The following is an 18,265-nucleotide window of genomic DNA, read 5'->3' as shown; positions in this document are numbered from 1 at the left end:
TATCTCAATCAATTGTACGCTAACACCTCTCCTCGTGTCAACCCTCATGAAAACTGCTGATGAATATGCCACTTTGCTAGCATCACAGAACACGTGAATGGTCATAAGAGTTAAGTTCATTGGATTCATAATCCCCAGCCCATAAAACTTCTAGGTATCCTTACCTCTTTTAGCAGCGGTAACTCTCATATCCATTTTAAAAACTGTGTTTATATTTCTTCACTAACTTGCTCGTCCCATCCGAGACCCTCTGCCCAAGTCTGCTGAAGTAACAATTTTGGTAGAAGTGTTACGGGACAAGTGAAACCTATAGGATCAAATATACAATGTGCTACAGATACGTAATATCACACGTTTCGAAACTGTCTTAAGCTCAACATCTTCAATGTCCAAATTAAGTGTAATTGTATCAGCTTGAGGATTCCAACTGAGTCCTAACACTGAAGTAGGGCTAATGTCCTCATCAACCCTTTGAGGGACTGAATACTCCCACCCTCTAAGATTAAAACCTTCTCCAGCCATAACTGCATGCAATTCTCTTATAAATTTATGGAGATTTTCTTGATTGTCTACACTGGTGGCACAATTGTTCACATAAAAGGAACCTCGTAATTTTAAAATAGTAACTTCTGTGTAAGCTAAATCTTCCTTCCCGAAAGGACAACTCTGCAATGCTTGATCCAAATGATGTTCAATAACAGCACCCAACAGAAATGGACTGCTCGTAACACCAAACATTACAGGAGTATGTCTGAATTTTTTAACTGTTCCAGTATTAACCACTTGCCTTACGACTTTTTTTCCAAATTGATGTCAAAATCTTACACTTTTTTTTATTTTATATTTTACTACTACTTTACATGCAAAATTACATTAACAATGATTTTTGGTACAACAATCAAAAATAATCAAAATATTCTACTCCAAATAGGCATTCCTTTATTAACCCGAGTATACTCGGAGCTGTTAAATGTGATATAAATTGTGATATTTACTAACAATAATGCAACAAACAAAATGGTATGTTGTTTATGTTATAAATGATATAATATTGATTGAAATGAACACATTTGCAGTGCAAGAAGGGAATGCAACTTGGAATCAAGTAAGTGTGAACGAAATGCGAATTTTCCTTGCTCTTACAATACTACAAAGCATTGTAAAGAAACCCGACCTACAGTTTTATTGGACAAAAAATCCATTGTTGCTAACTCCATCAAGTTGCAACCGAATCAACGCTTCCGAACAATGCATTCTTGCAAGCAACCGAATGTCACGCAATGCAAAAAAGCTGTCTTTCTTCACTTCTTGGCACCTCAAGGGAGGTACAAAAATTAGTGCACGCTCGAGACATCTGTTGGCCGGACTTGCAACTAACTCCACCTACCCAATTCATCATGAAAGTTCCGCCCGACTTAGTACGGGTCGATAAAAAAATTACATTCAAACTCCTCAGGTTTCCGAGATAACTCGGGATAATATTTTGCCGGAAGAGTACCACATCCGAGATAATTCGGGTTAGTAAGGCAAGTGGTTAATATCGTGCCACCAGAGAAATCTCAGGTAGTCTCCATCTTTAGGGTGTACAGCAATTTGTAAAAAGACTCGCTTAATATCTGCTATAACTCCTATTTTTTCTTTCCGAAAATGTAATAAAATATCAGCAATAAGAGCAATCAAGTTGGGTCCAAGTTCTAAACATTGGTTCAAAGACGGGTGTCCTTTTACTTTAGCAGAAGCATCAAACACTGGTCTAATTTTTGTCGTGTTACTGCGCTCTTCCACTACATGTCAATGTGGTAAGTAATGGCCAAAATTCTCTGTTTCATCCTCTGGAACCACCTTAATGACTCCCTTGGACAACCATTCTTGTAGCACTTCATTGTAACTCTGCAAAAGATGTTCTTGTTTCAACTTCTGTGTAGTTGACCGAAGTAGTTTTTCTGCTAGTTCCTTATTGGTGGGGAGAGCCGAACAATCTCCCTTCCATGGTAACTGTACTTCATATCTTCCTTCAACATTGAATGTCAGTGTCTGCAAAAATTGTTCTTTGACAGCCTGTGTATGTTCTTCTGCAGACTTCTTGCCAATGGGATTCTTGATCCCTATGATATCCAGTTCCCACAGATCAGCTACGGCTTCATTAACATATAAATTCGATACCAACAAAACTGTATCTGATTTTCTGTTTTCACCTGGAACTTTACCCATAAGTGTCCATCCCAGCTGAGTTTCTACAGCAACTAACCACACTTTAATTTCACAACATGGCCAGTCAGTAATTTACCACAAACATCCGCACCAATAAGAATTTCAACTGGACCTTTCATCTTACCTGCATCTGTTAACTTTATTTGACTTTTGTTCAGCTCAATTAACCAAACACCCACCTGTTGTTACATAAGGAATCTCACCACATATTGTATCTTGATCAAGAACATCAAATGTGCAAGAATATTTTCTCTCAATGCTACATACCTCAACATTATAAACATTATGATTACAAGGACTAGACATGGTGCCACCAAATAGCAAATGTATCAACCTTTGTTTGCCAATGGAGTTATAACCCATATATGTTACAAGAGAACCTGTATCAATAAGAACTCTCACATTCCTGCTCTTATTGTAGTTACCTTTCAAATCCACTACTAATGTCTGCATGGATACATGTGGATTTTCAAGTTGGTTTATCAGTGTATTGTTTACCTCAGTGTTTGATTCTTTGCCTTCAGAATAATGGTCAGAATCATTATCTTTGTCTAAAATATTAGGACACATCAATACAAGATGCTTTTTCTTGCAAGCAATACATTTCAAATTGGCCTTGCACTTCTTCAAAAAATGACCAAATTTTAAACATGCAAAACAATGCTTTTTATCTTTTAGAACCTTCTGTCTTTCAGAGAGAGACATTTTCTGGGCTTTAAAGCAATCATATGAACTGTGCTTACCACCACAGAACACACAACTTTTTTTCCCTACCACCACTGACACTCAACAAATCTGTCGCACTGGGGATAATAGGTTGATGCAGTGGAGAACACAATTTCTTCCAAACTTTCACTGCTGCACCATCGAATTCAAACCCAGCTATTGCAGGGTTGATTCATTCTTCTCCTTCCACTTCAGCTCGCAGGAATGACATCAAGGACTGCGGTCTTCCGGTCTCATTATTTTCCTCAGCAGCAGACAATGTTCTTCTCTGCCACACATGCATCAAATCCTCTGGGAAGCTGGACTCCACCAATGGAAACAGCATTGCTGCATATTTGTCGCTGGTAACACCCATCGATTCTAATGCTCGAAGTTGGGACTCCAGTGTGTCATACAAAGTGCTCAAGCAAATTTTTGCTTGGCAGTTCAACACCTTTTGTAACACCAATTTTAGCAGTTCACGTACGTACACTTCCACGAACATATCATCGCAACCAAAACATAATTTCATGGACTACTTTCGGGTAATTTTATTTTGTTGGTGGAAAACTGTTCAAAAGCTGGCATGCACGAGAACCTACAATTGTCGCTTGTATCAAATCAAATCCTCTGCAGGGATTGTATCATCTTCATTGATCTTCTTGAATTGTCCCCAAAAATGTAACCACTTTTTCAAGTCCCCTCCAAACTTATTCAGTTCGATTTTAGGTAACTTGAATCTTCGATTCTTCACTTCCAAAAATGACTCCCATTGACAGCAGTTTCCTTACGACAACTTCAAAAAGTTTGAAACTTCAATATGTCGGTTGTTGAACAAACACTGATAATCATTTGACAATGACTGTTCTTTCTCTGCACCCAATTCCAACATCAAATCAAAAACAGTTATGTCAGTGGCATGCAGATCACTTGCCTTATTTTCAAGCAACTGGATATTTGCTTGAATAACATTCCTGTCCAGAGTTTGCATCGCTAACTCATTTGCAATCTTCTCTGAAACACGTGTGAAAGCTGACCTAGCAACCGCATGGCTTTTCTTGAGACGATCACTGTCCGTTGACATTTTTTCTGATATTTGCACTTACTTTTTCTATGGTCCAACACAGAAAGAAAAGACACATCCTGTCACGGTCGCCAATAAATGTTGGATCAAAAAATAAAACACTCGCTGCAAAATATCCTTTTGACTGTATTTTCAAGAACATGAGCACAACACACTAAAAAAAAAAAAGACAACCTTCATACTTTTTGCCCGAGTAGTGAAAAAATAACACAGCATAGAACAGAAAAGACTACTACTGCACAGGCACATAGTAGACAATATTGCCAGGTGCCAACTCACGTAATATCTAACACCAGTGGAGGTACATTTCAGAATGGTTCGATTTCCACTTTGAAGATCCAGTCCCAATTAGCTTATCTGACTACTGAAGATCTAGTCCCAATTAGCTTATCTGACTACAAATTGGACCTACAAACAGGAACCCTTGTAATTGTCTTGTTGTGAAATATATACCCAATAAATACACGCAAACACAAAAAACGAACACATGCACAGATTAGGTTTACACATGTGTATGTACTGTTTTTAATGTCATATAATCGGCACATTATTTCCAGTTTTATATCTTATCATATGCTTATGACATAGATTCTCTGCTCCTACCAGAAGAAAAATTATAGATCCACCTATGGTACTTGACCTGCGTTTACTATGAAATTCTCCTTTGAGAAAGTATTTATGATACAGTGGGTTCCAGAAGTATTGATAGGCAAATTGTCAAGCACTATGTTTATTCAATATTCTCTTGCAGGATGCATTTTTAAGGAATGGATTTATGATGTGTGCTGATGGAGAGATAGTCAGCAGCTTGTTCAGCATTTTATTTCAACTTTGAAGCTCTCATTGGGTAGAACCAGTGGTCAAGGTGAGGGAAACATCTCCTCAGCTAGCAAAACTTTTGCAAAACCTTCCTCCGATCTGTCTTATTGCCACCATGTTAAACTATACAAGCACCCCTCAGATAACCGCATCGTCTTAGATAACATTTTCCACTTCAAGTGCTGGGTAGAACGAAGAGAATAAACATGGTGATGGAAAACTTGATATTATGTTCATACGTTCTGCTCTAGTTACCATTTTTATGAATATTTAAAATAGCAATGTGATTAAGTCTTTTCTGGGTCATTATTGAACAACTTCAAACATAAAAAAATAATATATGTACTTACCAACTATATTGTGTCTTTAGCCCACATTGTGTGAAGAGATGACTAATCGAATAGGTGTTCATAATAAGGCAGGCATTGAATAGGAAGCATGTGGTTTAGGTATTTCAATATGCAGTCTACCACTATAATACTGATAATAATAATAATAGACCAATTATTGAATAGGCTGGAGCCCCATGCTCCCATTAGTTTGCGCCACTGTCTAGACAATGACGAATTCGATCCATTTTGGCATGAATTTTGTAACATGTTTTAAACAATTTAGATTAATGCATTGTTGGTGTATAATAATAATGCTTGCGAGTTAACCGTTTCCATAGATATACAAATTAACTATACAAAAGAAATAAAATGCCTGGCTCTTTAAACTCGATACAAGCTATTTTAACCAAGACAAATGCCAAGTATGGTGAATAACATATCCATGGAATATGTACACTCTGTAGTGCATGAAGATTTTTACATAGTATATACAGACGCATCAAAGTCCGCAACTGGTAACACTGGAGCTGCAATATATTGCAATAATCTAATGGAATACAAAATCTACCCATTACCAGCAGAATTTTCAATATTCACGGCGGAAGCGTTTGCTATTCGTTAAGCATTGTTGTATATACAGGAGAAAAACCTCAAGAGGGTAGTGATCGCCACTGATTCAGTGTAAGTCTTACACTCCCTGGATCGATAACAGCTGATTACTATGTAGACTGGTACATTGTTATTAACATAAAAATTTTGTATCACAAACTAACCAACTCAGGATACAGTATTTCTTTTGTCTGGACTCCTGGGCAGAAGGGAACCACATAGCAGATGCATTAGCCAAGTACACAGCTGAAGAATCAAGTCACCGATCGCTTCGGATCAAATTTTCTGCAAAAGCGCTAGAGTCGCATGCTAAAACAGAATTGTTGAAAAGTTGGCAGAAACAATGGACAATTACAGGGAAGACTAATGGGAAAAAATATTATTCAATTCAACCAATTATACCTAAAGAACCTTGGTATCAAGACATTAACCTTTCAAGAAACTCTTTAACAAGTCTTCTTAGATGTCGGCTAAATTACACCCTAGCCCCTAAAGACCTGTACACTAGGAAGATTGTTCATATTCAGTGTGGTGCAAGTGAAGGAACACCTGATCATATTATATTTGAATGTCATCTTAATGCAACTACGCATGATTATTTCTTTAGAGACCTAAAAGAATCAGGATATAATGTCCCATACGCCTTGTCAACACTTTTGAGGAACCCAACGAAGAAAATAATATATGTACTTACCAACTATATTGTGAGAGAAAATATTATATTATAAAATTATGAAATTGTAAAATTATGAAATTGTAAAATTATGAAATGTAAAATAAATGTAACTAGTGCATAGCAGCAAAGCTACAACCAAATATACATTTATAAAAAAATAAAAAAAGACAAAACCAATTTGCCAATTCAGTCAACAAAAGAAAGGTAAGATACAGTACATATTTACATTATTTATAATATATAAATATTTGTAAATATATACCTACTGTGAGCTTATCCAAAGTTTAACAATTTTCCAGTCGCACTGGCTACAGATTATGATCAATGGAATACTTTTTTTATTTAAAATGATGCATAAGTTAGTACGCAAATACATGAAATGACCAAAATCCATGCATAATATACTTTATCAGCACTATGAGCAATGTTCTTGAACAAATCATGAATTAATGTAAACTAGAATACCCTTTTCAAAATCTTAGTTTGTAATGAAAGTTGGGATTCACTTGATTAGAAGCTCGCTCGTATACTTTTTCATCAAAGATATTGCATTACACCTCATCCCTCATTTTCTTGTTTTAATGAAAATGTAAAGGTTGTATAAGTATAAGGTAAGATATTACTGTGCAAAACATTAGTACTGTTTTTATTCTGTAATGTTTATAATGCATTTTTTAAAAAGTTTTTCTAATATTACTTTCAAAGGTCTGCCTGGACAAGATGAAGATTTATCAATATAATTGCATGAAGCACTCATTTGAAACACTTTATTATAAGTTTACTTGTGCGTCTCTTGTATAAATTATTTTAATAACTTTTCATTTTAGTTCCAGTAATTCCGTCACATTAATTTAAAATAGAATTATCCAAACACCTTATGTAGATTTTTAATTCTATGTCAATAATTAATTTTAGTACCGCAATGAATCTGAAATAAATTTGGGTTAGGGTATATAGTATTTTAATTAGATTATGTTCAGTTAGCTTATGTTTTGTTAACATCAAATCTATGATGCAATTACAGTAAACATTATCTACATGTTTATACATAAAAACTCGATAGTAAGTGTAGGGAGTTGCGTTGATTCTCGGAAGAAAACACAATTACAAAAGCACACGCTGGTTCTTTTCAGATATCTATATTCTACCTGTAAAGCACTATATTGGAGAATAACTGAAAAGCAATACTGATCACATCAGACGACGACCGTTCTTGGTAATATGCAGCTGCATGTCACCGCGATTCGTGCCATGTTGCTTCTCACTCGCTAACCGTTCTCTCTCCTTGGCACCCACACAAATCAGCTGATACTTGGACTACAAAGGTAATTTACCCTAACTCACATATCTAAACCAAATAATGAAAACAAGAATAAATGAAACACATTCCTATACATATTCCCCCTCTTGATTGGATAAATTCCAATCAACAGATTTGCTAATTCAATTTTCATTAGGTAAGGGAATCAATTTGTTCACTGGTCTTTTTAGTAAAACCAGTTTTTGATCTAATTTTTGCCACACGCACTGCACCGTCTTTACCAGGAAATGTCTCTTCCACTACTGCTATCTTCCATGTAAGTGGAGGTGCGTTGTCTTTTTTGACCAGAACCACCATGCCTGGTTGAAGATTTTCTGCTGAAGCCGTCCATTTACGGCGCTGTTGTAGTTTGTGGAGATAATCCTTCGACCATCTCTTCCAAAAATGTTGTTGTAATTGCTGAATATGTTGCCATCTAGAAAGACTGTTTTGGGGCAAGTTAGTTAAATCAGGCTCAGGTATGGACATGAGCGGTGACCCTATAAGAAAGTGACCAGGTGTTAAGTAAAAGGTGTCACTGGGATTATCAGATATTGAGGTCAGGGGTCGGGAATTGAGGCATACTTCAATTTGCGTTAACAATGTTGCAAGCTCTTCATATGTCAAAGTAGCATTTCCCACTATCCTCTTAAAGTGATATTTCATAGACTTTACAGCAGCTTCGCACAATCCTGCAAAATGGGACGCCTTAGCAGGAATGAAGTGCCAGTTGATCCCATCTTTTATTGCAAAATCTTCAAGTCCACCTTTTAGTTGTTCTGCTTTGAAGAGTTGACTGAACTCTCTCAGTTCTCTATTAGCTCCAACAAAATTAGTCCAATTGTCAGTGTATATGTTTTGACATTTTCCTCTCCTAGAAACAAATCTGCGTAGAGCAGTGATAAATGCTTCTGATGTTAAGGAAATAACTGCTTCAATATGCACTGCCTTAGTAGCCATGCACACAAATATAGCTACATATCCCTTGGTAGTGATTCTGCTTCTTCTGTTTGTTCTTAGGATGCAAGGACCAGCATAATCTACTGCTGTATTTAAAAATGGACGTGATGGTGTGACTCTTGGGCTTGGCAATTGTCCCATGAGTTGATGTGATGCCTTGGCTTGCAACTTAAAACATATTAAGCATTTATGCAAGACAGATCTGACTGTTTGTCTGATATTAAAGAGCTTATCAACAATTGAGGCCCTGCATGTAATAAACGACGATGTTCTGATTCAATTATGAGTTGCGTCAGATGATGTTTGGTAGGCAAAATTAATTGATATTTGCTCTCATATGGCAAGTCTGAATTTTTGAGTCTTCCACCAACTCGTAACAGCTGTCTGTCATCAATAAATGGATGAAGATCCTTGATAGGACTATTTTTTGATACTTGTTTTCCTTCTTCTAAGTCATGAATTTCTTGTGGAAATGAAATGCGTTGCATAATTAAGATACATTTCATTAGTACTGCATGTAATTCAACATAAGAAAAGTTTCCTGTTCTCTTCGAAGCAGGATCCTTAACATTGTAAATGAATCTGTAGCATGTTGCTACTACACGAAGCAATCTCTGTAATGTGGAAAATCTCAGCATGAAATCTGCTTCTGTTGCATGTATCTTGCTAAACACTGATGTAGCCATCTTCCTTTGTTCTGTTATGCATTCTTCTAGTTCACTATTTTCCATAACATCTAATGGCCAAGTATCTTATTTTAACGATGTAGGTCTATTCCACCAAATTTCCGAATCCTTGAGGGCTCTTGGTTCTACTCCCCTTGTTATCAAATCTGCTGGATTCCACTTAGATGTGACATGATGCCATTGGTTAATCACAGAAAGTTCCTGGATCTGTGCGACATGGTTACCTACGAAGGTTTTCCATCAAGTGGGGGATGCTGCTAGCCACCCAAGTACAATTTTAGAATCTGTCCAAAAATATGTACTGTCAATTGGAATTCTCAAAATGGGTGTTGTTTTCTTAACTAGTTTAGCTAATAGAAGAGCACCGCACAATTCTAGTCATGGCAAAGTAACCTTTTTTATTGGCGCTACTCTTGACTTTGCGCACAGTAATTTAACGTTGATTTTTCCTGACTCATCTCTTGATGTAATATAAATGCAACAACCATAAGCTCCTTCTGCTGTGTTGCAGAACCCATGTATGTCATTTGTCTTTTCTCTTGTCAGTACAAATCTCTCTATTTGGATGTGAATTATATCTGGTAGTTGTTGATACAAATTTGTCCATTGGTTTCTTAAATCTGAATCTAATTGTTCATCCCACTCCAATTTACAACTCCAAAGTTTCTGCAAAAAAATCTTATATAAAATGACAGTTGGACTGATAAGTCCCAGTGGATCAAATATGGAGCTAACAATTGACACAACTTGTCGTTTGGTTATGTACGTCAATGGTGAACAAAAGTCTCCATCTTTTGCTACTTTGCATGAAATTAAAAATTTGTCTGTAGATGGTTGCCAGATGAGGCCTAATGTGTTTATTTCTGCTTCATTATTGAACTGAAATGGTAAATGAACTTCTCTGTATTCTTCTGGTACTGCTTGCACCAATTCCTCACAATTGGAGCACCATTTGCGTAAAATGAACCTCAGTACAATAGAATATAGATCTTCTTGGACTGTAGGCCCTGTCATTAGAACATCGTTAATGGATAGTCCACTGTCTGTTTTCGATTATCCATCAAATACAACTCTCACAGGTGTTGTAGTACTTTCTCTAATAATAGCATGATGCAGTAGGTAATATGACTCCTTGTTTTCTTGATCAGTAGTTTTAATTTGCTTCATGTGGCCTAATGATTCATAATTGTCCATGAATTCAAAATAGTTCTGCCTGAGTGTTGGCTGTACTGTTAAACTTCTTTCCAACTGTTGAAATCTTTTGTCTGCTTCTTGAAAAGAATTCCCTAATTCAGTATGTATTGATTTGAATGGTAGCCTAACCATAAATCTACTATCCTTCTGCCTGATGGTTGTTTCTTGAAAATGCCTTTCACAATCCATTTCTTCTTTGCTCTTCGTCTTTGTGAATACTTCTTCTAACTCAAAAAACCTCTGTAATTGTAATTGAAGGCTATCTTCAGTACAAACAAAACATGAAGTAACTGTTGTAGGTTCTTCACATTGTTGAGGCATAGCTCCTGCTAAAATGTATCCTAACTGTTTAGCTTGAAGTACAGGATAATTTCCTATTCTTCTTCTTCTATCTGAATGTAGTAGCAAGAAAAATAGTTCAGATGCAATCAACAAATCTATGCTGCCTGGCTGATAAAATGAAGGCTCAGCAAGCTGAATATCCTTTGGAAGATTCCAAGTATTACAATTGATTGCCTGTGATTTTTGGTAACACAAGACACTTCACTGTTGTTGTATAATTAGATGTTCTAGACTGGATTACAACATCTACACAATGTTTAGTTTCAAGACACGAATTGTTTATTCCCTGGACTGGAACAACATAGTTTTCTTTCTTCAGTCGTGGTTTTTGCACTAATGATGTGCTTACAAAATTTGACTGACTCCCACTGTCCAAGAGAACTCTGCAATAATGAAATTGTCCATTGTCGCCTTTTACCTTCACTAAGGCAGTTGACAATAAAACTTGTGAAGTGTGTCTTTCTTTGACTGTACAATATGAAGATTGAGGTGCTTCATCTCTTGCCACATTGTTGCTTTCTTGAAGAGACACCCTGGAATTCAATTGTTGTCTATTGCTTGTATTGTTACTGACACTCGCTGATCTTGGTCTTTCAGGTGTATCCCTGTGCAAGAAAGTATTATGTTTCAAATTACAAATTTCGCAATTTCCAGATTTATAAAATTTCACTGAATGTTTTGAAGATAAACAATTAAAACAAAGACCTTTTTTCTTCACAAATTCTTGCTTCTGTTTATAACTTGCCTGTAAGAAAGTCTCACATTGGTACAAAGTATGATTTGCGGAACAGTACATGCACTGAATGTTAGTGGATGTTGCTAAATACGTGTTGCTTTGTTTCATGAATTTACCTTGTTTATCATGTGATTGAAACTGCTTAGCATTGGTGTCACTATGTGTCGGTTTCATGTTTTCTAAAGCTTGACACCTGCGCTCTACAAATGCAAATAGTTCTGACAAGGTAGGAAAGTAATCATGCTCTTGTGATAATTCAAATTCCTTATGAGTATTGTGATCCAAATGAGATACAAAATGTTGTAACCAAATGACTTCATCCAAAGGCACCTCAAGTTTAAGAGCCTTTAAAGCATTCAGATTTGAGGTTGCTGTATTTACAAACTGTCTCAATTCATTAGCATCTTCTTTACGCACCGACTTTATGTGTAATAGTTCACTAACTTAATGTGATGCAATAAGCCTGCTATTATCATATCTTTCAGTGAGCAATTTCCATGCTACTGTATAATTTGCCTCACTGACTTGCAAGTTTGAAATGAGCTTACTGGCTTGTCCTTTTAAAGAAGACCGCAAATAATGAAATTTTTGTATTGCTGGTAATGTATTGTTATCATGGACCAACACTTTAAAATTGTCCTTCAATGGAAGCCAGTTTTCATAATTTCCATCAAACGAGGGTAAGGAAATCTTTGGAAGTCTAAGTTGCAACTGAACTAATGTAACAGAACTAGTACTAACACTGGGCTGATTCATTTCATCATGCCGCATCACTATTGTCTCCATTTGAGACCTAATGCTGTAGTACCTTTCTTCAAATTCTATTCTGTGAACTTCCTCTTCGGTTGCTTCCGATTGAAGTTCCAAACTGGTTTGAACGTCATTGAATTTGTCCCACATCTCAGTCAAATGACTTAATCTCAGTTTAATTTCCTGAACACATTGAATATTAATGTCAAATGCATCGACGAATGCTTTCATATGGGTCAATTGCCCTTTGTAGCTTCCTCTCACAACTTTTAAACATTTAATCTCTGCCTCTGTCATGGTGAAAGGATAACTGATAAGCTTTCACAACAATGCAATTAATAAACGTAATGTAATGTAAAGAAAGGAAAGGAAAATGGTACTAAAATGAGCATGATTACCTGCAAACTTCAGCGCTGCCGATGTTGGACACACAATCGTCTTGCCGGTTGGAAACACTGCTGCACTGCTCGCACGAAGAATCAGCTTAATTCCTTCCCCGCCTTCTGCATATGCTTGCTGCGCAATAAATTTAGTACCGAGATTCAAGAATGTTCTTTCTGCTACCCGTACGAAATGTTCAGTTTTTCACATGATATGTACGCTAAGCATTATTGTACATATACACACTTGACACTATCCTTGAAGCAACACAAAACTAATGCTATAGCTTATTGTTGTCCCACCGACAATCAAAATGAACGTTATACTTCTCGCATTTGCATGCATGTGTGAATCACTGCCAAGTATTGTCTACTGCAAATTATCACGAGCTGTCCCTTACTCCAATGTTGGTTTCGAGATACGAATTTACACAACTGGACCACGTAATGTCAACGTAAAACGAGAACACACCATTGCACGTTTTCTTCATCAGACAGTTCACTGTTCACAAAGACAGGTAGAGATAAGACATCCGGCCCGGAGGACCATAAAAATGTAGGGAGTTGCGTTGATTCTCGGAAGAAAACACAATCACAAAAGCACACGCTGGTTCTTTTAAGATATCTATATTCTACCTGTAAAGCACTACATTGGAGAATAACTGAAAAGCAATACTGTTCACATCAGACGACGATCGTTCTTGGTAATGTCCAGCTGCATGTCACCGCGATTCGTGCCATGTTGCTTCTCACTCGCTAACCGTTCTCTCTCCTTGGCGCCCGCCCACGCAAAACAGCTGATACTTGGACTACAAAAATAATTTAACTCACATATCTAAACCAAATAATGAAAACAAGAATAAATGAAACACATTCGTATACAGTAAGTACAAGGGAAAATAACAAAATCGGTATTGATAATATTTAGATCTGTCCTGAAGATGCTGCAAAACAGTACTAGCCCAGTCAATAAAGGTTTCATGTCTGGAATAATTCCGTAAAAGCTGAATTTTGGTCAGTTGTTAGAACACTAATAAAGTTCAATTCACCAACCCTGAGACCTTCTGTAAACAAAACCACGTGCATGCAGAAAGCATTGCAAACTCATAGAAGTAAAATAATCCACACGAAAATCCAGCGTTGTTACAGGATTCATTACGTAACGTAAAACAACGGCCAATTTGTAGTATGGGATATGCTGCCGCAAATGACATCTCACTTTAAACCCAATGCTCTTTCTTTTGTACTTATTGCTTCACCTTTATGGTTAACTCTTTGCACCAGTAATCATTTCCCATAAATTTTGCTTCTTTCTTGCATGCGAATTGAATATATTTTACTTGCATTTTTTTAGACAAAATGATATAACATGGTAATGTATATTTCTAAGGTTTGATATAGATAGGAGTGTATTTGAAATTTGTTTGTAGATTTTATGTAAATTGTATTTTATGTAAATAAAATATATAATGGGCATAAACAGCCATATGCAATGTTGTAAGTCCAATAAATGTATTGATGATGATGATCGAAACAAGACAAAGGAAGTTCATAAATTATTGCGGTTGGAAACTTTGACAAGCATCCTAATAACGATTTTTGTTCCACCAAATATAGTGCACTTCGTAAAATAACTTGGTGACATGGCAAGACAAGATAAGTGTGAACATTTTGTAGAAATATGCATTGTAACTTTCAATGAGCTTAGAGATTTGTGTACAAATATGTGTACAAATATGAAATTTTATAACATTGGTTATTTTCTAAAAATAATCATGTGAACAGCAAGGAAGTAGTGTCACTTTCAACATGGCAAGTTCTATATGTGCGGGAAGGTCTCTATGTTCTCCGAGCTTGTTTTCAAAGCACCAACGAAGACAGCCTTTGAAAAGGGGCGAGAAACAGATTCTACTCAATATTTATGTAACGTTCTGTCAGTGGTATCCTGAAAAAACAGTAAAAGAAGTGGTTAAGTTGGTATCCCAGTGCAGTGGTGTGTCAGTGTCTGCAGTTTTAAGGGTCATGAAAGAGAGAAAAATGACCAGGAAAGTTGTGTCTCCCAAAAAAAACACAAAGTTGTGTCTCGTGTTAATAAGTATGACAATTTCGAAATAAGTGCATTAAGGTGCAAAGTGCATTCTTTCTTTTTAAACCAAGAACTGCCTACTTTGAAAAAGGTATTAACTGAAGTTAATAATGATGAAGATGTTTCAAGTTTCAGTGTGTCTACGTTAAACTGCCTCTTGCTGGATGTTTTTTTGCTTGTTTGTTTGTGGAAAGAGAAACCGACAAGCATCACTCATTGATAGGGATGGCATTGTTGTTTGGTGGCGAAGATACCTCCGATCCATTTGGGAACTACGAAACCAAGGTAAGAAAATCTATTACTCCCTCTGTCCCATAATGATTGTCCAGTACACTTTTGTTTGTTGTCCCATAATATTTGTCCGATAGGCAAACTGTGACATTGGTGTATACAGAAGAAGAAAATTAAACACAGGAATGAATCATACAACGTTATTACTCAAGGATCAGTACAAATTTGCCAATGAAGTATCCAAAAGAACATAAATAAAAAGTCACCATTTTGGCATACCAGACTATAATTATGGGACAGAGGGAGTACTTGGATAAAACGTGGGTGAATGCAGGGCACACTGTAAGCAAGGTGTGGCATGATAGCACTATAACCTCAAAGAAGCAAGCTTTCCTCGAAGGACTATCAATTTGACTTAAACAACCATCAGGAAAAGGCAAAAGACTCATTATCACTCACATTGGAAGTGAAAATGGCTTTGTTGAAGGTGCGGAACTTTTTTTGTGTGTCCAAGATGACTGACGATTACCATGAAGACATGAACGGTGATGTTTTTAAACATTGGTTTTCATCTGGCCTTCCTAAACTTAATGCGACAGTGTTATTGTGCTTGACAATGCTCCCTATCATAGCGCGAAATGTGAAAAATTACCGACCACTGCTTGGAGGAAAGGTGATATTTTAGAATTTCTACGTGGCAAAGGTGTCATAGTTTCAGCTGATTCATTAAAGTTGGAACTTTTGGATCAAGTTTCCCACTTGAAGCCAAGCTACGATAGTTACGTGATAGACGAAATAGCAAGGAGAATGGGGCACACTGTGTTGCGCTTGCCTCCTTACCACTGTAACCTCAATCCCATTGAACTGATATGGGCTCAAGTCAAAGGGTACATTGCCAGGAACAACAAAACATTCAAGCTTGAAGTATTGAAGAGACTGGCTGATAGTGGCATTGCTCAAATTTCAGCTATCAACTGGGCAGATGCAGTTCGACATGTTATTGAAAAAGAAGAGAGAAAACTGTGGGATGTGGACAATTTAACTGAGAACTTGAATTTTGAAAGATTTGTTATCCAAGTCAGCAACAGGGAAATTGAATACGAAGACAGTTGTGACGAAGATTTGGCAGTAAGTGAACCCCTTCCATTGAATCAAAAATACATATTTTCCCCCTGTCTCAACAGTTTGGGTATTGTTGTGACTTATGAAATGTAAAGTGAAGAGGAAGAATCAATGTTTCATTTTTCTCGGCTTGCCTTTGATTTGAGTCTGATTGAAAACGTGGCGATCTTTTCGTTCTGCCACCAGAATACAATACTCTGCACATCAACAATATTGAGAAATGTTTTGGTGAGTAAAATGCTAAAATAAAGTATAGTTTAAATATGCTTACGATTGTCTTTGCTTTGTCACTGATAACAAAGGAAAATTTAGCGTACTATGTTTTTGTTAGTAAATATACACATGGGACAGGTTATTATAAAACAGTGGAAAATAAGATTTGAAATTCTTTAATTCAACAACATTTCTGTTAGACATCCATTTTGGCTCTTATATAAAATGAATAGGTGCGGCGAACTATGAGTGTAACAGCAGACGATTGCGGTAGTCGGCAGACATGAATCACCTGACACGGAGTGATACATCAAATCGGTGAGGAGGTTTGTTTACAGAAAGTCTCAGGGTTGGTGATTTACACTTTAGTAATGCTTCCATCCCTGCCCCTCCCCCTCAAACAATTTTGCAGACTCTCCGTTATTCACCTAAATCTCCATAACCAATCATCATAGGCAGGTAATCTTTTTTCATCTTAATCCTAATTAGATAGTCTAGAAAAAATATTCTGCTTAATTTTTCGATAATGTCAGTGGTTTTGCCATAATTTGAAAATTAATCTTGAAAAAGTGATTTTTTTCTAGTACTTTCTAAAGTTTTTGCTTTGTAAATTTGCAATATTCTGTTTAATTTTTTGATAATGTCAGTGGCTTTGCTGTAATTTGAAAAATAATCTTGAAATAGTGATTTTTTTTCTAGTACTTTTTAAATTTTTGGCCTTGTAACTTTTGAACAAATGAAATGACAAGAAATTGTTTCAAATAAAAGTTATAGCCTAATTTATAAGCTTCAAAACGATATAAGTTTTAATGTATTTTAATGAAAGATACACCATAAAATGTCTCAAAATGGAGGATGTTACCAAAAAAGTATGTCTTTATCACAGTCCGGTGACCTTTTGAATGGTGTAACTATAAATTGACCTTGAACTCCTCTTCTTGTAGAGGGTCAGAATAATACACAATGCTTGCAAGGCCCTCCTTGCAGTTTTTTTGAATATGACAGCCAAGGAAATTCTATTAACAACTTATGTAGAAAAGGTGTTTTCCCTGCTTCGCTGTCTTGCTTAAAATCGTAACCTGGACCAGGTTTCCATGGTGATGTTAATAGTTCTTATCTTTCAGTGTCAGACAAAACTTGATCAGAACTTAAGTGTACATAATTGCCAATGTCTTTTTTTTGCACAGCTAACGTCCATTGACTTTCCTTGAGAAATGGGATCAAGTTTGGGAAGCTTTTCATAATCACCAATCACCTGAGTCACCTCCTGTCCATCTTCAAATGCCCGCTTTCTGGAACAAACTACAGATTCTGCAACAGCTGTCTCTGAAGACATAGATTTCTTTTGCCAAAGGTAACTTGATGGTGTAACGCGCACTATCAATAACTTGTAAAAAACGAGCAGAAATCAGACACACAAATTTGCACTAACACAACAACACTTGAAATAGTTTAAGAATAAATATGAACTTTCCTCCCTATGACAGGTGTCTGCTTCCCAGCAGGTCGTTGGCCAAAGTCAGTCTATTTCTGTCATTTAGACCTTGCATTGCAGATTGACAAGGAATTCAACACCTGAATGCTCCCTGGTTTTCCCTCAGATCTTCTGATAATGCATGTAAAGGCGAAAGTTACAAATTAGTATAGTTTCAGTGTTGAAAATTCTGAAAGTTTCATACCAAATTCGATATCTCAAAACCATTTTTAAATAATGATGCAAAATGAAGTGAAATGAAGTGCTTTGTTTATAAATTGCCATAAATTGAAAAAAAAAAGTAGATTGAAATTTCCAGCCCCCCTTTGCCGATGCATATTATAACTAATATGAG

General features: G+C 36.4%; 3 protein-coding genes across 3 annotated transcripts; all 3 read right to left on the bottom strand.

The window, feature by feature from the left end:
- Positions 1-1,791: 1,791 nt before the first annotated feature.
- Positions 1,792-2,211, bottom strand: LOC146004192 (uncharacterized). The gene has a single exon (XM_083142862.1). The coding sequence runs from the start codon at positions 2,209-2,211 to the stop codon at positions 1,792-1,794; it is 420 nt and encodes a 139-aa protein (XP_082998988.1).
- Positions 2,212-7,889: 5,678 nt separating this feature from the next.
- Positions 7,890-8,837, bottom strand: LOC146004191 (uncharacterized). Its single transcript, XM_083142861.1, has one exon. The coding sequence runs from the start codon at positions 8,835-8,837 to the stop codon at positions 7,890-7,892; it is 948 nt and encodes a 315-aa protein (XP_082998987.1).
- Positions 8,838-12,098: 3,261 nt separating this feature from the next.
- On the bottom strand, positions 12,099-12,701 carry LOC146004190 (uncharacterized). Its single transcript, XM_083142860.1, has one exon. The coding sequence runs from the start codon at positions 12,699-12,701 to the stop codon at positions 12,099-12,101; it is 603 nt and encodes a 200-aa protein (XP_082998986.1).
- Positions 12,702-18,265: the final 5,564 nt, after the last annotated feature.

This window comes from Lepisma saccharinum, chromosome 21 (assembly GCF_977018435.1).
Source record: "Lepisma saccharinum chromosome 21, izLepSacc3.1, whole genome shotgun sequence".
NCBI lineage: Eukaryota > Metazoa > Arthropoda > Insecta > Zygentoma > Lepismatidae > Lepisma > Lepisma saccharinum.
The sequence above is the reverse complement of the archived record's forward strand: the minus strand, read 5'-3'. Positions and strand labels throughout refer to the sequence as shown.

What these genes read in the sequence shown, in the direction of transcription:
- LOC146004192 (XM_083142862.1), bottom strand. Translation starts at nt 2,211, where the DNA reads ATGGGTAAAGTTCCAGGTGAAAACAGAAAATCAGATACAGTTTTGTTG.
- LOC146004190 (XM_083142860.1), bottom strand. Translation starts at nt 12,701, where the DNA reads ATGACAGAGGCAGAGATTAAATGTTTAAAAGTTGTGAGAGGAAGCTAC.
- LOC146004191 (XM_083142861.1), bottom strand. Translation starts at nt 8,837, where the DNA reads ATGGGACAATTGCCAAGCCCAAGAGTCACACCATCACGTCCATTTTTA.